This window comes from Mus caroli, unplaced genomic scaffold (genome assembly GCF_978045245.1).
Source record: "Mus caroli unplaced genomic scaffold, Mus_caroli_1 scaffold_10, whole genome shotgun sequence".
NCBI lineage: Eukaryota > Metazoa > Chordata > Mammalia > Rodentia > Muridae > Mus > Mus caroli.
In genome coordinates this window covers 294,426-320,533 of record NW_028227265.1, presented here as the reverse complement: position 1 = coordinate 320,533, position 26,108 = coordinate 294,426, and the positions used below count along the sequence as shown (strand labels likewise).

The 26,108-nt window shown below is 39.7% G+C and overlaps 1 protein-coding gene and 1 non-coding gene across 2 annotated transcripts in view; one reads left to right on the top strand and one right to left on the bottom strand.

Moving 5' to 3' along the window:
- The window catches only part of LOC110300626 (coiled-coil domain-containing protein 7A-like), a 319,531-nt gene that overhangs the window by 238,742 nt on the left and 54,681 nt on the right, over window positions 1–26,108 (bottom strand). Inside the window, exons 9-10 of the mRNA XM_085843505.1 lie at window positions 12,233–12,294; window positions 4,853–4,909 (exon numbers count right to left, since the gene is read on the bottom strand). Coding sequence (XP_085699631.1) covers window positions 4,853–4,909; window positions 12,233–12,294 — 119 coding nt within the window. The remainder of the gene's footprint in view (window positions 1–4,852; window positions 4,910–12,232; window positions 12,295–26,108) is intronic.
- LOC115030283 (small nucleolar RNA SNORA17) lies at window positions 16,217–16,348 on the top strand. The gene has a single exon (XR_003835871.1). It is a non-coding gene; the product is annotated as a small nucleolar RNA SNORA17 (small nucleolar RNA).

Below are 26,108 nucleotides of genomic sequence, written 5' to 3'. Positions count from 1 at the left end.
ACAATAGAAAAATTCGATTTTCTATTTCAAATAGAAAATTGGAATTTCAATTAGAGAAATTTCAATAGAAAATACCTATGATGCAAGGCATACCAAGAGGATGGGGCAGGTGGGGGGAACAACATTCTGAATAGATAGGCAACTATGAGCACAGGATTTCAGATATAGTAGATATTTTTACGTTATCAGGCAGAAATTTTAAACAATTAATTATCAGTATTTATTATCTAGGGGAAAACTGGGAACATCCAAGAGCAGATGGATAATATAAATAGACTCTCTAATATAAAAGTAAAAAGAAATGCTAAAGCTCTACAGTAGTAAAGAATGCCTTGTGACTGACACAGGCAATAAGTATAAAGTAGATAAAATAAAATTTTAAGAATAAATAATGCCGGTCTGGAGAGATGCTCAAGAGGTTAGGAGCACTGACTGCTCTTCCACAGGTTCTTAATTCAATTCTTGGCAACCACGTGGTGGCTCAGAACTATCTGTAATGGGATTAGATTCCCTCTTCTGATACACATAAAGACCGAGTGCTCATATACATATATACATGAAATACTAGAATAGGTAAATCTTAAAATAATTAAAAACAGGGCTGGAGAGGTGGCTGAGAGCACTGGCTGTTCTTCCAGAGGTCCTGAGTTCAATTCCCAGCAACCACATGGTGTCTTACAACCATCTGCAATGGAATCTGATGCCCTCTTCTGGTGTGTCTGAAGAGAGCAACAGTGTACTCACATATATAATAACTAAATAAATAAGTAAATCTTGAAGATTGAAAAACAACAAAAAAGAAAATGATGCTATTTAAACAATAAATAAATAAATAAATAAAGGTTAGTGTTGGCAAACATCTTTAATTCCAGCATGCAGAGCCAGGCAAACTCTTAGAGTTTGTGTCCAGCCTATCTACAGAGCTAGTTACTGGATAGCCAAGGCTACACAAAATAAACTCTGTCTTGAAAAAAAAAAAAAACAAAAAATAAAAAAGGAAAGGGAAAGGAAAGGAAAGGAAGGGAAAAGGGAAGGGGAAGGGAAAAGGGAAGGGAAAAGGAAAGGGAAAAGGGAAGGGAAAAGGGAAGGGAGAAGGGAAGGGGAAAGGGGAGGGGAAAGGGGAAAGGGGAAGGGGAAAGGAGAAGGGGAAAGGGGAAAGGGGAAAGGGGAGGGGAAAGGGGAAGGGGAAAGGGGAAGGGGAAAGGTAAGGAAAGAGGAAAGGTAAGGAAAGAGGAAAGGTAAGGAAAGAGGAAAGGTAAGGAAAGAGGAAAGGTAAGGAAAGAGGTAAGGAAAGAGGAAAGGAAAGAGGAAAGGGAAGAGGAAAGGGAAGAGGAAAGGGAAGAGGAAAGGGAAGAGGGAAGGGAAGAGGGAAGGGAAGAGGGAAGGGAAGAGGGAAGGGAAGAGGGAAGGGAAGAGGGAAGGGAAGAGGGAAGGGAAGAGGGAAGGGAAGAGGGAAGGGAAGAGGGAAGGGAAGAGGGAAGGGAAGAGGGAAGGGAAGAGGGAAGGGAAGAGGGAAGGGAAGAGGGAAGGGAAGAGGGAAGGGAAGGGAAGGGAAGGGAAGGGAAGGGAAGGGAAGGGAAGGGAAGGGAAGGGAAGAAGGGAAGGGAAGAAGGGAAGGGAAGAAGGGAAGGGAAGAAGGGAAGGGAAGAAGGGAAGGGAAGAAGGGAAGGGAAGGGAAGGGAAGGGAAGGGAAGGGAAGGGAAGGGAAGGGAAGGGAAGGGAAGGGAAGGGAAGGGAAGGGAAGGGAAGGGAAGGGAAGGGAAGGGAAGGGAAGGGAAGGGAAGGGAAGGGAAGGGAAGGGAAGGGAAGGGAAGGGAAGGGAAGGGAAGGGAAGGGAAGGGAAGGGAAGGGAAGGGAAGGGAAGGGAAGGGAAGGGAAGGGAAGGGAAGGGAAGGGAAGGGAAGGGAAGGGAAGGGAAGGGAAGGGAAGGGAAGGGAAGGGAAGGGAAGGGAAGGGAAGGGAAGGGAAGGGAAGGGAAGGGAAGGGAAGGGAAGGGAAGGGAAGGGAAGGGAAGGGAAGGGAAGGGAAGGGAAGGGAAGGGAAGGGAAGGGAAGGGAAGGGAAGGGAAGGGAAGGGAAGGGAAGGGAAGGGAAGGGAAGGGAAGGGAAGGGAAGGGAAGGGAAGGGAAGGGAAGGGAAGGGAAGGGAAGGGAAGGGAAGGGAAGGGAAGGGAAGGGAAGGGAAGGGAAGGGAAGGGAAGGGAAGGGAAGGGAAGGGAAGGGAAGGGAAGGGAAGGGAAGGGAAGGGAAGGGAAGGGAAGGGAAGGGAAGGGAAGGGAAGGGAAGGGAAGGGAAGGGAAGGGAAGGGAAGGGAAGGGAAGGGAAGGGAAGGGAAGGGAAGGGAAGGGAAGGGAAGGGAAGGGAAGGGAAGGGAAGGGAAGGGAAGGGAAGGGAAGGGAAGGGAAGGGAAGGGAAGGGAAGGAAAGGAAAGGAAAGGAAAGGAAAGGAAAGAAGAAATACAGAATAATTGCTTTCACTCCTTTAAAAGCACTTGCATTGTCCCAATCACAACATGTGTTCGAATCTATGTGGGCTCTTTTTAAAAACTTTTTTTTACTGATTCTTTGTGAATTTCACATCATACACCAAAATCCCATTTATCCCCCCATACTTTTGTATCTGCCCTCCACCCTTTGCAACCTCTCCCACAAAAGAAAATAATAAGATAGAATGAAAATGAAAGCAAACAAACAAACAAAAAAAAACCATCAAAACCATCTTGTTATGGGAGTTGAAGTGTGTAACAGTAGATCATACAGTATAGCCATTTGTCCTCTCATCTTTATTGCAGTTCTTCATTGCAGTAAGTCATTGGTTTGTTTCAAGGCCTATGGCTTCTGCTACACTATCAATACTGGATCCTCACAGGGATTCCTCTTGAAAATTCTGTTGATGTCCTGTTTCATGGAGAGCCTGCTGGTTTGGATCTTCAGAACCAGGAATGGCTATTTTAATAATCATAATAACCAGGTTATGTTATATTGTTGTCTAATACACATGTCAATTCTATGTAGCTACTGTAAGGTTAAAAAAAATGTGATTTAATACTTGGAATCCTTTGGAAAACAACCTGCGCATTTTACAACAATTCTTAAGAGTATTTTGTAGACTATTAAAGCAACTTACTTGAAAAAAGTCAGTGAGTAAGAAACTGTCTTTAGAAACTCCCCAAACTAAGAAGCGAATGAGGTAAAAATGTAATTGAACATTCAAGATCTGTGAATTCAATGCTCAGTTAAAAAAACAAGTGCAATACATGCCTAATAGGGTAATAAAAACAGGTGTAATATATGGCTATTGGGGTAATAAAAACAGATATAATACATTCATAATGGGGTAATAAAAACAGTGTAATATATGCCTAATGGGGTAATGAAAACAGGTATAATATATGACTATCGGGGTAATAAAAACAGGTGTAATATATGCCTAATGGGGTAATAAAAAGAGGTGTAATACATGCCTAATGGGGTAATAAGTGATAAAGGGACAAATGAAAGCAATGTCAAGTGGTGATGACTACACCTTTTCTAAAATTAATGACAGATATTAAGGCATGTGTCATTTGGAACTTTTGTTATCATTGTATGGGTATGCATGATATTTATGTATGTGGGGTGATTATAACAGAGCCTGAGTGTGGAGAGTTCAGCACAACTCTATGGAGTCTGAATTCCTCCTTCTAATATTACACGAGTTCCAAGGACTAACTCAGATCACCAAGCTTTTGCAGTAAGTACTTTTACCTGGTGAGCCACTTGGTTGTTCCACGCTGAAAAACAAACAAAACAAAACAAAAAACACAAAAAACAAAAAACAAAAATAAAATCTAAAAATTTAAAATATGCACTTAAACATGTAATGATATTCAAACTCCCTAAAAATCAAAGATGAAGAGAAAAAAGTGAAAAAGTCAAAGGGAACAAAAATAACCTTATATAAAGAAAAAAGATGAAAATCATACCAGACTTCTCTCCCTCCCATACAAGCAGCCAGGAGAGCCATCCCTGCACCTAAGAAGTGCCCAGGACCTCTAGCTGCACTGTGCTCACACTGCAACCCAAGCTTCAGTGAAACTTTGGGTACCCAGCTCTCAAACATAAAAGCTGCTACCAGGTCACACAAGCTCACAGCCCAAGGATCTGATGCAATTTCTGCTGCATGTGTGCAAGAGCCCAGCTTTTGGGCCAGCCTGACAGAACTTGCAATGCAGACACCAGAGTTTCAGATGCTGCAGGAACATCCCCACTGAGGTTGCTTAGAAAGTAGTACCTCAGAATTCAGCAGCATCTGGATCTCACAGGCCCAGCTAGCCCATAAGTACCTGTGGTACAGAAGAGAAATCTGTGTTTGGTTCTTGCTTGAGTTGTCACCAACATATATCTCCCTGCTACAGCTTCTCTTGGGTGATAAACACAGACACACAGACACACAGACACACACACACACACACACACACACACACACACACACACACACACACGAGAATCCAAACAGCCTTTACTACCAAAACCCACAATAGGTCCCCATGCAAGTGCTTGTGTACTGCATATGAAAATTCATGCAGTCATCACTAGTACAGACTGCAGAAAGTAAACTGTTGTTTGAAGTCAACCTGGGACACCTGACACTCTCTCTTAAAAACAAACAAACCAACCAACAAACAGACAAAATCTTGAAAACAAGCATCAAGAACACAAAGGTTTCTTAACTATTTTGGTATGAATAAGAATGTTCCCGCGGGCTCAGTAACATGAACACTTGGTCCTCAGTTGGACTAAGGAAGTAATAGGAAAGGTTATGGAACCTTTAGGACGTGTTAATGTGATAATATTTAAATGAATGACTGCTTACCTGGCTGACTTTCAGTTTCAGTTTGAGATTCTAAAGCTGAATGGGATGTTATGAACTCTGAAATAGATACAAGTATCCACCATTATATATTTTATATACAGTTCTACACATTAGTTGGGCTCATAGTCTACAATATTAACTTTAATGATTCACCCAAAGGAAAGAAAAAACAACAGCTTCCAAATCAAACCCTTGGAATATTGCACTTGGGCTGTGGTGTCTGAATGAATATGGATAATAGCCACTTACAGATACATAATTTTCTCTGTAAAACATGCTTTTCCTCTCTCTTGTGTGACACCAGGGATCAAACCCAGATCTTGGTGGATAGGCAGGTGCCCTGCAACTGTTCCACACCTTCCCACTACTTGTTTTTCCTCTTTTATTCATCTCTATTGGTTGAAAGTAACATGAGTACCTCATTACCTTTTCTTTGCCTTCAATCACCAAGTTTTGTCGATTATATCAGTTAAAGAGGTTTCTAATCAGTCCATTTCACTTTCTTTCACTAGCAATCCAATTTGTATTGATTATATATTTAAGCTGTATTATCATTTATTTCACTATAAAAGTGTTTAAACAATTTCTTGTTTAATACTAAAAATGTCCAAAGGCTTTAGTACTACAAGCAGGACCTCTGTAACATTAGTTCTGCTGATCTCATTTTAATTCTCATGTTAATACATTATTGCCATCTCAAATGACCAATATTTTCCTTCTTCACTCAATAATCACTATTCACGTTTGAAGGTTGCAAGGTATTTTTAACTTTCCTGAGATAAACCAATTTGTAGACCTACTACAACATTAACAGACTGTCATGTATTATCACACATTTGAATGATTCATAATGTGTTCTATACTTGAACTCTCTAAACTTTATGGGGACAACGACTAACTCATAACAGCAATCATCTTTTAAGAATATTTGTTTTTGTTACTCAGTAGTGCACAGGCCACAGAAGCAGCAGAGCAGTTGGGACAGGCTTCTATGGGCCTCAGTCCTCTATGCAACTTCCAAGCCAGAGGAGAGCTTGCCTCTAGGAAGGGTCTGACCCTGGGACTCAGATATGATCCCCATTTTCTCTCCTGTTACTCTCTAAAGCTGGTCTACTCAGGATAGCACAGGGAGGTAGGGCTGTTCAGCAGTCATTTGTGCACTGGTTTTGCCAGGAGAAAGCTGGTGTCCCAGGAGTTCTGACACAGGCTTACAGACTAAAAGGAGAAACAAGCTCCAGTCAGAGACATCAAGAACATCTAACAACAGATTACCAGAAAGCGAAAGGCAAACTCAAGAATCTTACCAGCAGAAATCAAGACTACTTGGCAACATCAGAACCCAGTACTCCCACCACAGTGAGTGATGGATACCCCAACACACCGTAAAAGCAAGATTCAGATTTAAAATCCTATCTCAAGATATTGGTAGAGGATTTTAAGAAAGACATTGATAACTCCCTTAAAGAAGTACAGGAGAACACAGCTAAACAGGTAGACGCTCCTAAAGAGGAAACACAAAAATCCCTTAAAGAATTACAGGAGAACACAAACAGGTAAAGCCATCCAGGATCTAAAAATTAAAGTAAAAACAACAAAGAAATAACAAAGGGAGACAACTCTGGATATAGAAAACCTAGGGAAGAGATCAGGAGTCATATATGCAAGCATCACCAACAGAATGCAAGAGGTAGAAAAGAGAATCTCAGGGGCAGAAGATTCAATAGAAAACATGGACACAACAATCAAAGAAAATGCAAAATGCAGAAAGCTCCTAACTCAAAACAACCAGGAAATCCAGGACACAATATGAAGAACAACCTAAGGATAATAGATATAGATAAGAATGAAGATTTTCAATTTAAAGAGCCAATAAATATCTTGAAAAAAAAATAGAAGAAAACTTCCCTAACCTAAATAAACAGATGCCCATGAACATACAAGAAGCCCATAGAACTCTAAATAGAATGGATCAGAAAAGAAATTCCTCCCATCACATAATAATCAAAACACCTAATGCACAAAACAAAGAAAGAATATTAAAAGCAGTAAGAGAAAAAGGTCAAGTAACATATAAAGCCAGACCTATTAGAATTATACCAGACTTCTCCCCAGAGACTATGAAAGCCAGAAGAGCCTGGACAGATGTTATACAGACCCTAAGAGAACATAAATGCCAGCCCAGGTTATTAGACCCAACAAAACTCTCAATTACCATAAAAGGAGAAACCAAGATATTCAATGACAAAACCAAATTTATACAATATCTTTCCACAAATCCAGTCCTACCAAGGATAGTTGATGGAAAATTCCAACACAAGGACTGAAACTATACCCTAGAAGAAGCAAGAAAATAGTCTTCTTTCAACAAACCCAAAAGAAGATAGACACACAAATATAATTCTGCCTTCAACAACAAAAGTAACAGGAAACAACAATCACTTTTCCTTAATATCTTTTAACATCAATGGACTCAATTCCCCAATAAAAAGACATAGACTAACAGACTGGATACATAAACCAAGACAAAGCAATTTGCTGCATACAGGAAGTGCACCACAGTAATAAAAACAGATACTACCTCCAAATAAAAGACTAGAAAAAAATTCCAAGCAAGCAGTCCCAGGAAACAATATAGATTAGTCATTATAATATCAAATAAAATTGACTTTCAACCTAAAGTTATCAAAAAAGATAAGGAGGGACACTTCATACTCATCAGAGGTAAAATCTACCAAGATTAACTCTCAATTCTGAATATCTATGCTCCAAATGGAAGTGAAGCCACATTCATTAAAGAAACTTTAGTAAAGCTCAAAGCACACATTACACCACACACAATAATAGTGGGAGACTTCAACACTCCATTCTCATCAATGGACAGATCATAGAAACAGAAAATAAACAGAGACACAGTGAAACTAACAGAAGTTATGAAATAAATAGATTTAACAGATATCTATAGAACATTTTATCCTAAAACAGAAGAATATACCTTCTCAACATCTCATGGTACCTTCTCCAAAACTGACCACATAATTGGTCACAAGAAGATTGAAATAATCCCATACATCCTATCAGATCACCAATGCTGATCTTCAATAAAAACATAAATAAAAGAAAGCCCACATATACATGGAAGCTGAACAACACTGTATTCAATGATAACTTGGGCAAGGAAAAAAATAAAGAAATTAAGGACTTTTTAGAGTTAAATGAAAATGAAGCCACAATATAAACAAATCTATAGGGATACAATGACAGCAGTCCTAAGAAGAAAACTCATGCCTCTAAAAAGAAACTGGAGAGAACATACACTAGCAGCCTGAAAGCACAGCTGACATCTCTAGAACAAAAAGAATCAAATTCACCCAAGAGGAGTAGACAACAGGAAATAATCAAACTCAGGGCTGAAATCAAGCAAGTGGAAAAAAAAATACAAAAAAATCAACCAAACTAGGACATGGTTCTTTGAGAAAATCAACAAAATGGATAAACACTTAACCACACTAACTAGAGGGGACAGGGACAGTATTCTAATTGACAAAATCAGAAATGAAAAGGGAGACATGAAAACAGAAACCCATGAAATCCAAAAAATCATCAGATCCTACTACAAAAGCATATATTCAACAAAAGTGAAAAACCTGGATGAAATGGAAAATTTTCTAGACAGATACCAAGTCCCAAAATTAAATCAAGATCAGATTAACATTCTAAACAGCCCTATATACCCTAAAGAAATAGAAACAGTCAATATTAGTCTCCTAACTCCCCCCCCAAAAAAACCCAGGATGAGATGGGTTTAGTGCAGAGTTCTATCAGACCTTCAAAGAAGACCTAATATTAATACTTCTCAAACTATTCCATAAAATAGAAACAGAAGGTACCCTACCCAATTCGTTGTATGAAGCCACAATTACTCTGACACTTAAACCACACAAAGACCCAACAAAGAAAGAGAACTTCAGATCAATTTCCCTTATGAATATTGATGCAAAAATACTCAATAAAATTCTTGCAAACCAAATCCAAGAACACATCAAAACAATCATCCATTATGATCAAGTAGGCCTCATCCAAGGGATGAAGGGCTGGTTCAATATACAGAAATCGATCAAAGTAATCCAATATATAAACAAACTCAAAGACAAAAACCACATGATCATCTCATTAGATGCTGAGAAAGAATTTGACAAAACCAAACACCCATTCATGATAAAAGTCTTGGAAAGATCAGGAATTCAAGGCCCATACCTAAACATTATAAAAGCAATATACAGCAAACCAGTAGCCAACATCAAAGTAAATGGAGAGAAGCTGGAAGAAATCCCACTAAAATCAGGGACTAGACAAGGCTGCCCACTTTCTTCCTGCCTATTCAATATAGTACTTGAAGTCCTAGCCAGAGCAATTAGACAACAAAAGGAGCTCAAGAGGATACAAATTGGAAAGGAAGAAATCAAAATATCACTATTTGCAGGTGATAGGATAGTATACATAAGTGACCCCAAAAATTAGACCAGAAACCTCCTAAACCTGATAAACAACTTCAGTGAAGTTGCTGAATATAAAATTAACTCAAAGAAACCAGTGGCCTTTCTCTACACATAGGATAAACAGGTTGAGAAAGAAATTAGGGAAACAACACCCTTCACAATAGTCACAAATAATAATAAAGACCTTGGTGTGAGTCTTAACTAAGCAAGTAAAAGATCTGTATGTTAAGAACTTCAAGTCTCTGAAGAAAGAAATCAAAGAAGCTCTCAGAATGTGGAAAGATCTCCCATGCTTATGGGTTGGCAGGATTAATATAGTAAAAATGACCATCTTGCAGAAAGCAATCTACAGATTTAATGCAATCTCCAATAAAATTCCAACTCAACTCTTCACTGAGTTAGAAAGGGCAATTTGCAAATTCATCTGGAATAACAAAAAACCTAGGATAGCAAAAACTATTCTCAATAATAAAAGAACCTCTAGTGGAAACACCATCTCTGACCTCAAGCTGTACTACACAGCAATTGTAATTAAAAACTTCATGGTACTGGCACAGTAACAGACAGTTATATCAATAGAATAGAATTGAAGACTCAGAAATGAACCCACACACCTATGGTCACTTGATCTTTGACAAAGGAGCTAAAACCATCCACTGGGAAAAAGACAGCATTTTCAACAAATATTGTTGGCTCAACTGGTAGTTATCATGTAGAAAAATGTGAATTGATCCATTCTTATCTCCTTGTACAAAGTTCAAGTCTAAGTGGATCAAGGACCACATAAAACCAGAGGCACTTAAACAGACAAGAAAGTGGGGAAGAGCCTCAAAGATATGGGGCACAGAAGAAAACTTCCTGAACAGAACACAAATGGCTTGTACCTTAAGATCAAGAATTGACCAATGGGACCTCATAGAATTGCAAAGCTTGTATACAGCAAAGGACACCGTCAATAAGACAAAAAGGCAACCAACAGATTGGAAAAAGATCTTTACCAAACCCAAAACTTGATAGAGGGCTAATATGCAACATATACAAAGAACTCAAGAAGTTAGATTCTGGAAAACCAAATAACCCTATTAAAAAATGGAATACAGAGCTATACAAAGAATTCTCAACCAAGGAATACTGAATGGCTGAGAAGCACCTAAAGAAATGTTCAATATCCTTAGTCATCAGGGAAATACAAATCAAAACAACACTGAGATTCCCCCTCACACCAGTCAGAATGGCTAAGATCAAAACTCAGGTGATAGCAGATGCTGGTGAGGATGTGGAGGAAGAAGAACACTCCTTCATTGCTGGTGGGATTGCAAGCTGGTGCAAACACTCTGGAAATCAGTTTGGCAGTTCCTCATAACACTGGGCATAGTACTACCTGAGGACCCAGCAATATCACTCCTGGGCATATACCCAGAAGATGCTCCAACATGTAGTAAGGACGCATGCTCCACTATGTTCATAGCAGCCTTATTTATAATTGCCAGAATCTGGAAAGAACCCAGATGTCCCTCAACAGAAGAATGGATACAGAAAATGTGGTAAGTTACTCAATAAAATACTACTCAGCTATTAAAAACAATGAATTTATGAAATTCTTAGACAAATGGATGGATCTGGAGGATATCATCCTGAGTGAGGTAACCCAATCACAATATAACATGCATGATATGCATTCATTGATAAGTAGACATTAGCCAAGATGCTCGGAACAACCAAGATAAAATTCATAAACCACATGAAATTCAAGAAGAAGGAAAACCAAAGTGTGGATACTCCAATACTTCTTAGAAGGGGAAGCAAAATACCCATGGGATGCATTACAGAAACAAAGTGTGTAGCAGAGGCTGAAGGAATGACCATCCAGATACTGCACCACCTGGGCATCCATACCATAAACACCCACACACTATTGTGAATGCCAACAAAAGCTTGCTGACAGGAGCCTGATATAGCTGTCTCCTGATAGGATCTGCCAGTGCCTGAGAAAAACAGAAGTGGATGCTCACAGCTATCTATTGGATGTAGCACAAGGTCCCCAGTGAAAGTACTAGAGAAAGGAACCAAGGATCTGAAAGCATTTGCAAGCTCTATAGGAGGAACAACAATATGAACTCACCAGTGTCCCCAGAGCTCTCTGGGAATAACCACCAGCCAAAGAAAACATATGGTGTGATTCATGGTTCTAGCTGCATGTGTAGCAGAGGATGGCCTAGTTGGTCATCAATGGGTGGAGAAGCCCTTAGTCCTTTGAAGGTTATATGCCCCAGTATAGGGGACTGAAAGGGATAGGAATCAGGAGTGAGTGGGTTGGTGAGCAGGGGATTAGGGGAAGGGATAGGGGGGTTTTGGAGGGAAAACTAGGAAAGGGAGTAGCATTTGAAATGTAAATAAAGAAAATATCTAATAAAAATATTTGTTTTTATTTTATGTGTTTGAGTGTTTTGCTTGCATGTGCACTATATATGTGAAATGACTGTGTTGAGGTTGGCCTGTGCTGTTGTGTATCCAAATGCTAAAAACTTGTCCACAAGATCAGGTAGCCCACAACAAGAAGAGCCTCACATACTTCAAATGGTAGTATATAACCTTGCTTCTTAAGTTAATTGCTCAACAAAAGGCTAAGGCCTGTGATTGGGCAGTAGATAGAGGTAAGTGAGTTTTCAGTTACCTGATTCAGGATGGCAGATAGGGAAAAGAGAGGAAGAAAGCACACACAAAAGGGAGAAGCCGCCATGATAGGAGATGGACTGTGAGCACATGGCCAGGAGAAACAAGTAACAAGGGACATATTGAAGGCATGTAAGTTAAATTAAAATATATATATAGTATATATATATGTTCATGAAACTATAAAGTTTAAGGATTTATAAAATATTACCTTCAATCTGCTTTTCCATAAGTCCATAATGTTTCAATGTTTCTGCTACTGTCTCTTTATCCCTGTTAAGAAAACATATCTTCATATATATTCAGGGTTAAGTTAAATGCTCAAGGATCTATAATTTATAGACTAGACATATAAAGTTTGTGAAATAAAAGTTAGCATATCATTTATCTTTCACTCAGTGCTAAGGCAAATGTCATCCTATAGTAAAAAATACAAATTCTATAAGTTGTATATTCCAAGAATATAATTAAGAACACCAATAAAACTTAGAACTAAAATTACAAAAACAAATCAGTAGAAACTGCTAGTATATTATCATTTGGTGTAGTGCTAAGAGCACAACCCTGAGAGTGAGACAGCCTGCTCCAAACCTGGAATTATGTGGCCTGGAGCCACCTTTCGTGCCTCTCTCAGCTCCAGGCTCATTATCTGTTAAAACTTACATATACTAATGCCTTTCTCATAAAGTAGTTACAGGTCTCCCAGGAGTTACTAGAAAAATACCTTGTGATCTGTGCCCTGAAGCCCTTTAAGTTGGTTATTATTGCTTTCTTCTATACCTATTATCCTTAGGTTTGGTCTTTTCACTGTGTCCTGGATTTTCAGATGTTTTGGGTTAAGAGCTTTTTGCATTTTGCATTTCTTTCACCCTTGTGTAAATGTTTTCTATGGTATCTTTTTTTTAAATTTATTTTTTATTAGGTATTTTCCTCCTTTACATTTTCAATGCTATCCCAAAAGTCCCCCATACCCAGCCCCCCAATCCCCTACCCACCCACTCCCCCTTTTTGGCCCTGGGGTTCCCCTGTACTGGGGCATATAAAGTTTGCAAGTCCAATGGGCCTCTCTTTGCAGTGATGGCCGACTAGGCCATCTTTTAATACATATGCAGCTAGAGACAAGAGCTCTGGGGTACTGGTTAGTTCATATTGTTGTTCCACCTATAGGGTTGCAGTTCCCTTTAGCTCCTTGGGTAATTTCTCTAGCTCCTCCATTGGGGGCCGTGTGATCCATCCAATAGCTGACTGTGATCATCCACTTCTGTGTTTGTTAGGCCTCGGCATAGTCTCACAAGAGACAGCTATATCTGGGTCCTTTCAGCAAAATCTTGCTAGTGTATGAAATGGTGTCAGCGTTTGGAAGCTGATTATGGGATGGATCCCTGCATATGGTAATCACTAGATGGTCCATCCTTTCGTCACAGCTCCAAATTTTGTCTCTGTAACTCCTTCCCTGGGTGTTTTGTTCCCAATTCTAAGAAGGGGCAAAGTGTCCACACTTTGGTCTTCGTTCTTCTTGAATTTCATGCGTTTAGCAAATTGTATCTTATATCTTGGGTATTCTAAGTTTCTGGGCTAATATCCACTTATCAGTGAGTACATATTGTGCGAGTTCCTTTGTGATTGGGTTACCTCACTCAAGATGATGCCCTCCAGGTCCATCCATTTGCCTAGGAATTTCATAAATTCATTTTTTAAAATAGCTGAGTAGTACTCCGTTGTGTAAATGTACCACATTTTCTGTATCCATTCCTCTGTTGAGGGGCATCTGGGTTCTTTCCAGCTTCTGGCTATTATAAATAAGGCTGTTGTGAACATAGTGGAGCATGTGTCCTTCTTACCAGTTGGGACATCTTCTGGATATATGCCCAGGAGAGGTATTATGGGATCCTCCGGTAATACTATGTCCAATTTTCTGAGGAACCACCAGACTGATTTCCAGAGTGATTGTACAAGCTTGCAATCCCACCAACAATGGAGGAGTGTTCCTCTTTCTCCACATCCTCGCCAGCATTTGCTGTCACCTGAATTTTTGATCTTAGCCATTCTGACTGGAGTGAAGTGGAATCTCAGGGTTGTTTTGATTTGCATTTCCCTGATGATTAAGGATGTTGAACATTTTTTCAGGTGCTTCTCAGCCATTCGGTATTCCTCAGGTGAGAATTCTTTGTTCAGTTCTGAGCCCCATTTTTAATGGGGTTATTTGATTTTCTGGAGTCCACCTTCTTGAGTTCTTTATATATATTGGATATTAGTCCCCTATCCAATTTGGGATAGGTAAAGATCCTTTCCCAATCTGTTGGTGGCCTTTTTGTCTTATTGACGGTGTCTTTTGCCTTGCAGAAGCTTTGCAATTTTATGAGGTCCCATTTACCGATTCTCAATCTTACAGCACAAGCCATTGCTGTTCTATTCAGGAATTTTTCCCCTGTACCCATATCTTCGAGGCTTTTCCCTACTTTCTCCTCTATAAGTTTCAGTGTCTCTGGTTTTATGTGGAGTTCCTTAATCCACTTAGATTTGACCTTAGTACAAGGAGATAGAAATGGATCAATTCGCATTCTTCTACATGATAACCGCCAGTTGTGCCAGCACCATTTGTTGAAAATGCTGTCTTTTTTCCATTGGATGGTTTTAGCTCCCTTGTCAAAGATCAAGTGACCATAGGGGTATCTTTTGCACCTGAGATTCTATCTTCTATCTCTTGTATTCTGTTGGTGATGCTTGTATCGATGACTTCCGATCTCTTTGGAATGTTTTCTAACTCCAAGGGTGTCTTCCTTTGTGATTTCTTTATTGTTTCTATTTCCATTTTTAGATCTTGGATTGTTTTGTTCATTTCCTTAGCCTGTTTGATTGTGTTTTCCTGTAATTCTTTAAGGAGTTTTTGTGTTTTCTCCTTAAGGACTTGTGTCTGTTTACCTATGTTCTCCTGTATTTCTTTAAGGGAGTTATTTTCATCCTTCTTAATGTCCTCTATCATTGTCATAAGAAGTGAATTTAGATCCGAAATTGGCTTTTCCAGTGTGATGGTGTTTTCTCAATTTGCTATGGTGGGAGAATTGGGTTCTGATGATGCCAAGTAACCTTGGTTTCTGTTGCTTATGTTCTTATGCTTGCCTCTCATCATCTGATTATCTCTAGTGCTACCTGCCCGTGTTATATCTAACTGGAGCCTGTCCTTCCTGTGATCCTGGTTGTCAGAACTCCTCAGAGTCCAGTTGTTTCGGTGATCCTGTGATTCTGGGATCCTGTGATCCTGAGATCCCGGGTGTGTCAGAATTCTTAGGAATCAAGTTTGCCTCTGGGACCCTAAAATCCTGTTGTGACCAAGCTCCTGTGATACTGTGATTCTGGGAATGTTAGAGTGTCTGGGAGTGGAGACTCCTCTGGGTGTTGTAAGACTGTCTTCCTTACCCATTTTTTAAAGCTCAAGTTCATGATACATTTAAAGCAATAGTTATTAACATCATAAGTTAGCAAGTTTTATATCAAGAGACAAATCATCTGTCTTATGTCTTATTATTTTGAAGTCTGGTATAAATTAAGTAGTCAATCATTTGTTTTCTGTCCTTGTACCTGTGATTGTCCATTATCAGTTTATGATCTTTAGTTCTAGAAATTAGTGATATTATTTCTAACATAAAAGCAATGTTTTCCTTGATCATAAATTGTTCTAAACCTATTTTCTTTTCCTAGTGCAAGTAGCTCATGCACCAGAACTCTATTTGTAGCTTTTTATTCTATAGAGGCATAAATTTACTTGAATCAATTCAGGAGAACTATAAAATCATTATCAGGAATTTTTTAAATCACCAATTCATCTAAACAGCATTATTATATGAAAGTACATCTTTATAATGATCTGCAGAAAATTTGCCCAATAGGGTGGGCAAGATCAGTCACAACTGACTGTAGGCATAAATGGTCTTTCTTTTTCCAGTCACATGTTGTCAGGAAAATGAGCAACTGAGCAACAACATTTATAAGAAGGTACATCAGCATCAAGAAGCAATCCTGGACAAAGCACCTGGGGCCCCGCCTTTCTAGGATTCACCCATCACAGCTGTGCAAAATGATATGCTGAATCCAAGAAGCTTACTTGCTTGCCACAGCCTTCCCTGTATGGTTTCCACCAATGCCTGGTACTGGAAACATAGCTACTGAGGTAATGGGCCTTTAAAAAGCATCTACCTCTGTCACTACAGGAATTGTAGTTGTGGCTGCTATGTCACATGTGCATCATTATATGGCAGAGAAAAGAGAGGCTATGTCTATGCTCAGTGTTCTGACCTGTATATATGTGAATGATTAGTAGATTAATGCATTCTGGGAAGGGAAAGTCTGAAGTGACCTCCAGTCCAGCACTAGGGGACCCTAACAGGGAGCTAGCCTGAGTCATCAGGTTCATCATTAGCACCAGTCCAGAATCTCATATGCATACTAAGATGGCTTCCCAGGGCAGGATCTGAGCCAGAGACAGACAACCCCCACATGGGGCTACATGGGCATACCAGACAAGTGTGACCCAAGAAAGGGGCAAGCCCAAGATGATCATCAGTCCAGTGCCATGGAGCTGGGACAGGAAGCTAGCCTGAGATGAGTGCCAGTCTGGCATCACACAGACTGTGGGAGACAGCCCATACCCAAGAGGACCCCCTGCTTGGAGCTATAATGGACAGCTGGGGTATAGCACTTCTTAGGCCACTCCTGAGACTACTTCAGACACTCAGAGACCATGAGTACACCACTAAGAGGAGCAATTAAATGGTGGAGAAACAGAAGAAAACGAGAAACAGGAGAATATGGGCACACACACACACACACACACACACACACACACACACACACACACGGCATAACTGGAGACTTGTGGAGACTTGTGGGTAGTGAACTCAATTAATTAGGCTTAATTTGAATAGTTGGAACCATGGTGGGGTCTTGGCTTGTGCTGTTACTAGTCTGGGTTCATATCCCTGTATCAGCAGAAATCGATTACCACCAAAGGCCAGATAGATATCCCTGATCCAGACTTCAGTCTGGGGACATTTTGATGTCTGAGGGCTATGCAGAACTGGCCCCACCCCTTGCCTGGGCATTATAGGAGAGCTGAACCTGTGGTCAAAAGAGCAGGAGGGCTGTCTTTGCCCATTACCTGCTGCAGTGCTCTGGAGAGTAGGCCCTGCAACTCTCCTCGGAGCACAGTAGAGCTGATCTTAGTAACAGGAGCATGGATAGGCTCATGTGTGTATGGGAGCACTGAGGTTCCAGTATTGATACTGTACCAGATGTCAGAGGCCTCATAACAGACCAAATGACTCATTTCAATGAACACTTGCAAGCAAAAAAATGTAGAGGAAATGGTATGCTGAGGGACACAGTGTGACACACTTTAGCTTAAATAAGATTTTTTTTTTCTGTTGGGGAGGAGGCTGTAAGGGTCCAGGGCAGGTATGAGAGTAATGGGGGATGAGTGGGATTGGGGTGCACAATGTGGAATTCAAAAAGTTAAAAAAAAGACTTATACTATCAGAAATTTACTAAAGTTGCATAATAGTTAACTACATTCTAAATCTTATCTTTATTTTTGTAGATAAGTATAACTACACTTCTCATCAAAGAAGCCTCTTTTTACAGCAAATGGAAACCATCACAGTAATCCACAAGTGGCCAAAATGCATAGAGCAACAGATCATGGGGAGCCTAGCCCCAACAGACACATCTACATCATAGGTCTTGCATCAATTGCTCAAAGAACATCTTGGAGAAAAGAGTGGAAATAGTGCAAGACTCATAAGACCTGGAAGTGTAACAATGTATCCTATCAATGGCTGCATAAACAAGACTGGAAAACAATGGTGTAACAATAGACATGCTAATGAGGCAAGTGGAAATTTTTGCAGGGTCCCACAACTAGACAAAGAATTATATTTAATGACTGCTTGGAGAAGAGATGAACCCCTGTTATTAGCTGCCCAATGAGAAATGGTCAGCTCTGAAACTATGTATAGACAAACAACAAAAACAAATTCAGCAGCTTATAATTATGTATTTGTATATATATATATATATGTATATATACATATATATATACATACACATATGTATACATGTAACAATAACAAAGGAAAAAGACTATTAACTTGAAGGGGTATGGAAGGGCGGCTGGAATGAGCTGGAGGGAGCAAAGGAGGCTGTGATGTAGTTCAATTTTAATTAAAGTATATTTTTAAGGCATTCAGAAACATGATTAAAATCCAGATGTTTTTAAGATAGTGATATCTAACATAAGTTTTAAAAAATAGTTATTTATGGTGATTGAGTATTTGAAATGTGTTTAGTATGACCCAGAAGCCAATTTTTTTTACTAAATTAAATATGAATAGTCACAGGTGACTAATGTCAACTGCATCAAATAACACCATCTCTGACTATTAAAACTTTATGTTCCCTTCCGGTCGGCGCCTCCGGGTCACCTTGGGCACAAACTCGGCTGACAGTCCCACAGTCCCCAGAGGACTCTCCATGCGATCTTAGAATCACTGGTGAGTGGAACACAAGATCAGTTCCAATCCAATCACACCGAGTGCCAGCAGCAGGGAAGCAGAAAACCCGCCTGACCAGGGACTCAAGTCCCCTCGCCAGCTCCGGGTAACCTTGGGCACAAACTCAGCGGATGGTCCCCTAGTCCCCAGAAGACTCTGCACACTATCTTAGGATTAATGGTGAGTGGAACACAACATCAGTTCTAATCCAATTGTGTCGGGCCTGTGACAGCAGGAGCAAGGACACGGGAGCCCTGCCTGACCAGTGACTCAGGTTCCCTCTGATCAGTGCTGATGTAACTTGGTTTCCTACACACCAGGCAGCCCCACTGACCCAGAGGAGACACCACTTCCAGGCACTGTAACACGGCCAGGATCTTAGGATTCCAGGATCCCAGGATAAGAGAAGCTTGGTCACACCAGGATCTCAGGGTCTCAGAGGAAGCTTGACTGCCAAGAACTCTGACACACCCAGAATCTCAAGTTCACAGGAGCCCAGAATCACAGGATCACAGAGAAAGCTGGACTCTGAGGAGTCATGAATCAACTGGGATTATAGGAAGGACAGGCTCCAGTCAAATATATTGAGGGCAGCAAGCACTTGAGATAATCAGATGACAGAAAGCAAGCATAAGAACAGAAGCAACAGAAACCAAGGTTACTTGGCATCACCAGAACCAAACTCGCCCACCATAGCAAGTCCTGGAAACACCAACACACCAGAAAAGCAAGATATGGATCAAAAGTCACTTCTCATGATGATAATGGAGAACCTTAAGAAAAAATAAATAACTTCCTTAAAGAAATACAGGAAGTGCCGGGCGTGGTGGCGCACGCCTTTAGTCCCAGCACTCGGGAGGCAGAGGCAGGCGGATTTCTGAGTTCGAGGCCAGCCTGGTCTACAAAGTGAGTTCCAGGACAGCCGGGGCTATACAGAGAAACCCTGTCTCGAAAAACCAAAAAAAAAAAAAAAAAAAAAAAAAAAAAAAAGAAATACAGGAAAACACAGGTAAACAGCTAGAATCCCTTAAAGAGGAAACACAAAAATCCCTTAAAGAGTTACAGGAAAGCACTACCAAACAGGTGAAAGTATTGAAAAAAAAAAAACCATCCAGGATCTAAAAAATGGAAGTAGAAACAATAAAGAAATCACAAAGGGAGACAACTCTGGAGGTAGAAATCCTAAGAAAAATCAGGAGTCATAGATGCGAACATCACCAACAGAATACAAGAGATAGAAGAGAGAATCTCAGGTGGAGAAGATTTCATAGAAAACATGGACACAACAATCAAAGAAAATGCAAAATGCAAAAAGATCCTTACTCAAAACATCCAGGAAATCCAGGACATAATGAGAAGACCAACCCTAAGGATAATAGGTATAGATGAGATGAAGATTTTCAACTTAAAGGGACAGTAAATATTTTCAACAAAATTATAGAAAAAAACTTCCCTAGCATAAAGAAAGAGATGCCCATGAACATACAAGAAGCCTACAGAACTCCAAATACACTGGACCAGAAAAGAAATTTTCCGATTCACATAATAATCAGAAAACAAGTGCACTAAATGAGAATAGAATATTAAAAACTGTAAGGGAAAAAGGTCAAGTAACATATAAAGGCAGACCTATCAGAATTACATGAGACTTCTCCCCAGAGACTATGAAAGTCAAAAGATCCTGGACAGATGTTAAACAGACACAAAGAGAACACAAATTCCAGCCCACGCTACTTTACCCAGCAAAACTCTCAATTACCATAGATGGAGAAACCAAATATTAAAGGGAAAACTCCAACACAAGGAGGAAATGAGAGCCTAGAAAAACCAAGAAAGCAATCCTTCAATAAACCTAAAAGAAGATAGCCACAAGAACAGATTCCCAACTCTAACAATAAAAATAATAGGAAGTAACAATTACTTTTTCTTAATAGCTCTTAATATCAATTGACTCAATTCCCCAATAAAAAGACATAGACTAAGAGACTGGATACATAAATAGGACTCAACATTTTGCTGAATCCAAGAAACCCACCACAGGGTCAAAGACAGACATTACCTCAGAGTAAAAGGCTGGAAAACAATTTTCCAAGCAAACAGTCTGAAGAAACAAGCTGGAGTAGCCATTCTAATATGGAATAAAATCGACTTCCAATGCAAAGATATCAAAAAAGACAAGGAGGGGCACTTCATACACATCAAAGGTAAAATCTTCCAAGATGGACTCTCAATTGTGAATATCTATGCTCCAAATGGAAGGCCATCCACATTTATAAAAGAAATTTAGTAACGCTCAAGGCACACATTGCACCACACACAATAATAGTAGGAGATTTAACACCCCACTCTCATTAATGGAAAGACTCAGGAACCAGAAAGCAAACAGGGACACATTTAAACTAACAGAAGTTATGAAACAAATGGATTTAACAAATATCTACAGAACATTTTACCCTAAAACAAAATGATATTCCTTCTTCTCAGCACCTCATGTTACCTTCTCCAAAACTGACCATATAATTGGTCACAAAACAGGCCTCAGCAGATACAAAAATATTGAAGTTATCCCATGCATCCTATCAGATCACCAGGGATTAAGGCAGATCTTCAATAACAACATAAATAGTAAAAAGCCAACATTGATATGGAAGATGAAGACTCTACTCAATGATAACTTGGTCAAGGAAGAAATAAAGAAAGAAATTGAAGACTTTTTAGAGTCTAATGAAAATGAAGCCACAACATACCCAAACTTATAGGAAACAATGAAATCATACCTAAGAGGAACTCATAGCTCTGAGTGCCTCCAAAAAGAAGCTAGAATGAGCATACACTAGCAGCTTGACACCACACCTAAAAGCTCTAGAACAAAAGGAAGCAAATTCACCCAAGAAGCAGGAAATAATCAAACTCAGGGCTGAAATCCACCAAGTAGAAACAAAAAGAACTAAACTAAGAATCAACCAAACCAGGAGCTGGTTTTTTGAGAAAATCAACAATATAGATAAACCCTCAGCCAGACTAACTAGAGGACACAAGGACAGTATCCTAATTAACTAAATCAGAAGTGAAAAGGGAGACATAACAAGAGAACCTGAGGAAATCCAAAGTATCATCAAATCCTATTACAAAAGGCTATACTCAACAAAACTGGAAATCCTGGATGAAATGGACAATTTTCTAGACAGATACCAGGTGCCTAAGTTAAATCCAGATCAGATTAGCAATCTAAAGAAATAGAAGAAGTCATTAATAGTGTCCCAACCAAAAAAAAGCCCAGGACCAGATGGGTTTAGTACAGAGTTCTACCAGACCTTCAAAGAAGACCTAATTCTAATTCTCCTCAAACTATTTCACAAAATAGAAACAGAAGGTACTCTACCCAATTCATTCAATGAAGCCACAATTACTCAGAGACCTAAACCACACAAAGACCCAACAAAGAAAGAGAACTCCAGACCAATTTCCCTTATGAATATTGATGCAAAAATAATAAAATTCTCCTAAACTGAAACCAAGAACACATTAAAACAATGATCCATCATGACCAAGTCGGCTTCATTCCCGGAATGCAGGGATGGTTTAATATATGGAAATCCATCAACATAATCCACTATATAAACAAACTCAAAGACAAAAACCACATGATCACCTCTTAGATGCTGAGAAAGCATTTGACAAAATCCAACACCCCTTCACAATAAAACTCTTAGAAAGATCAGGAATTCAAGGCCCATACCTAAACATAATAAATGCAATATACAGCAAACCAGTAGCCAACATCAAAGTAAATGGAGAGAAACTTGAAGCAATCCCACTAAAATCAGGGTCTAGACAAGGCTGCCCACTTTCTCCCTACCTATTCAATATAGTACTTGAAGTCCTAGCCAGAGCAATTCAACAACAAAAGGAGATCAAGAGGATACAAATTGGAAAGGAAGAGGTCAAAATATCGCTATTTGCAGATGATATGATAGTATATATAAGTGACCCTAAAAATTCCACCAGAAAACTCCTAAACCTGATAAACAGCTTCAGCACAGTAGCTGGATATAAAATTAACTCAAACAAATCAGTGGCCTTTCACTACACAAAGAATAAACAGGCTGAGAAAGAAATTAGGGAAACAACACCCTTCACAATAGTCACAAATAATATTAAATACCATGGTGTGACTCTAACTAAGGAAGTGAAAGATCTGTATGACAAGAACTTCAAGTCTCTGAAAGAAATTGAAGAAGATCTCAGAGGATAGAAAGATCTCCCCTGGTCAGGGATTGGCAGGATTAATAGAGTAAAAATGGCTATCCTGCCTAAAGCAATCTACAGATTCAATGCGATCCCCATCAAAATTCCAACTCAATTCTTCACTAAGTTAGAAAGAGCAATTTGCAAATTCATCAGGAATAAAAAAAAAAACCTAGGATAGCAAAAACTATTCTCAACAATAAAAGAATCTCTGGTGGAATCACCATGCCTGACCTCAAGCTGTACTACAAAGCAATTGTGATAAAAACTGCATGGTACTGGTACAGTGACAGACAGGTAGATCAATGGAATAGAATTGAAGACCCAGAAATGAACCCACACACCTATGGCCAGTTGATCTTCGACAAGGGAGCTAAAGCCATCCAGTGGAATAAAGACAGCATTTTCAACAAATGGTGCTGGAACAACTGGCGGTTCTCATGTAGAAAAATATGAATTGATCCATTTTTTTTTTTTTTTTGGTTTTTTCGAGACAGGGTTTCTCTTTATAGTCCTGGCTGTCCTGGAGCTCACTTTGTAGACCAGGCTGGCCTCGAACTCAGAAATCCACCTGCCTCTGCCTCCCAAGTGCTGGGATTAAAGGCGTGCGCCACCACGCCCGGCCCCTGAATTGATCCATTCTTATCTCCTTATACAAAGCTCAAGTCTAAGTGGATTAAAGAACTCCACATAAAACTAGAGACACTAAAATTTATAGCGGAAAGAGTGGGGGAAACCCTCAAAGATATGGGCACAGGGGAAAAATTCCTAAACAGAACAGCAATGGCCTGTGCTGTAAGATCAAGTACTGACAAATGGAACCTCATAAAATTGCAAAGCTTCTGTAGGGCAAAAGATATTGTCAATAAAACAAAAAGGCCATCGACAGATTGGGAAAGAATTTTTACCAATCCTAAATCTGATAGGAGACTATATTCAATATATACAAAGAGCTCAAGAAGCTGAACACCAGAAATTCAAATAACTCCATTTTAAAAATGGGTACAGAGCTAAACAAAGAATTATCAACTAAGGAATACCGAAGGGCTGAGAAGCACTTGAAAAAGTGTTCAATATCCTTAATCATCAGGGAAATGCAAATCAAAACAATCCTGAGATTCTACCTCACACCAATCACAATGGCTAGGATCAAAAATTCAGGTGACAGCAGATGCTGGAGAGGATGTGGAGAAAGAGGAACACTCCTCCATTGCTGATGGGATTGCAAGCGGGCACAACCACTCTGGAAATCAGTCTTGTGTTTCCTCAGAAAACTGGACATAGTACTACTGGTAGATCCAGCAAGACCTCTCCTGGGCATATACCCAGAAGATATTCGAACTGGTAATAAGGACACATGCTCCACTATGTTCATAACAGCATTATTTATAATAGGCAGAGGCTGGAAAGAACCCAGATGTCCCTGAACAGAAGAATGGATACATGTAAATGTGGTACATTTACACAATGGAGTACAACTCAGCAATTAAAAACAATGAATTTATGAAATTCTTGGGCAAATTGATGTATCTGAAGGATATTATCCTGAGTGAGGTAACCCAATCACAAAAGAATTCACTTGATATGCACTCTCTCATAAGTGGATATTAGCCCAGAAACCTAGAATTACCAAGATACAACTTCCAAAAAACAAGAAAATCAAAAAGGAAGACCAACTCATGGATACTTCATTCCTCCCTAGAATAGGGAATAAAATATCCATGGAAGGCATTCCAGAGACAAAGTTTGGAGCTAAGACGAAAGGATGGACCATCCAGAAACAGCCCCACCCGGGAGTCCATCCCATAATTAGCTACCAAACACAGACACTATTGCATATGCCAGCAAGATTTTGCTGAAAGGACCCTGATATAGCTGTCTCCTATAAGGCTTTGGCATTGCCTGGCAAATACAGAAGAGGATGCTCACAGTCATCTATAGGATGGAACACAGGGCCCCCAATGTAGGAGCTAGAGAAAGTACCCAAGAGCTGAAGGAGTATGCAACCCTATAGGTGGAACAACAATATGAACTATTCAGTACCCCCAGAACCCCTGTCTCTAGCTGCATATGTAGCAGAAGATGGCCTAGTTGGCCATCATTGGGAAGAGAGGTCCCTTGGTCTAGCAAACTTTATATGCCCCAGTACAGGGGAAAGCCAGGGCCAAGAAGTGGGAGTGAGTGGGTAGGGGAGCAGGGTGGGGGAGGGTATAGGGGACACTTGGGATAGCATTTGAAATGTAAATGAAGGAAATATATAATTAAAAAATTAAAAAAAAAGAACTTCAAGTCTCTGAAGAAAGAAATCAAAGCTCTCAGAAGATGAAAAGATCTCCCATGCTCATGGATTGGCAGGATTAATATAGTAAAAATGGCTATCCTGCCAAAAGCAATCTACACATTCAATGCAATCCCCATCAAAATCCCAACTCAGTTCTGTACCAAGTTAGAAATGGCAATTTGCAAATTCATCTGGAATAGCAAAAAATCTAAGATAGGAAAAACTACTCTCAACAATAAAAGTACCTCTGGTGGAATCACCATGGCTGACTTCAAGCTGTACTACAGAGCAATTGTGATAAAAACTGCATGGTACTGGTACAGTGACAGACAGGTAGATCGATGGCACAGAACTGGATACCCAGGAATGAACCCATACACCTATGGCCACTTGATCTTTGACAAAGGAGCTAAAAACATCCATGCTGGAAAAAGAGAGCATTTTCAACAAATGGTGCTGGAACAACTGGAGGTTATTATGTAGAGGAATGGGAATATACCCACTCTTATCTCCTTGTACAAAACTCAAGTCTAAGTGGATCAAGGAACTCCACATAAAACCAGAGACTCTGAAACTTATAGAGGAAAAAGTGAGGAAATCCCTCGAAGATATGGGCACAGGGGAAAAAAATCCTTAACAGAACATCAATGGCTTGTGATATAAGATTGAGAATCGACAAATGGGACCTTATAAAATTGCAAAGTTTCTGTAAGGCAAAAGACACTGTCAATAAGACAAAAAGGCCACCAACAGATTGGGAAAGGATCTTTACCAATCCTAAATATGTTAGAAAACTAATATCCAATATATACAAAGAACTCAAGAACCTGGACTCCAGAAAAATCAAATAAACCTATTTAAAAGTGGGATACAGAGCTAAACAAAGAATTCTCAACTGAGGAATACCGAAGGGCTCAGAAGCACCTAAAGAAATGTTCAACATCCTTAGTCATCAGGGAAATGCAAATCAAAACAACCCTGAGTTTCCACCTCACACCAATCAGAATGGCTAA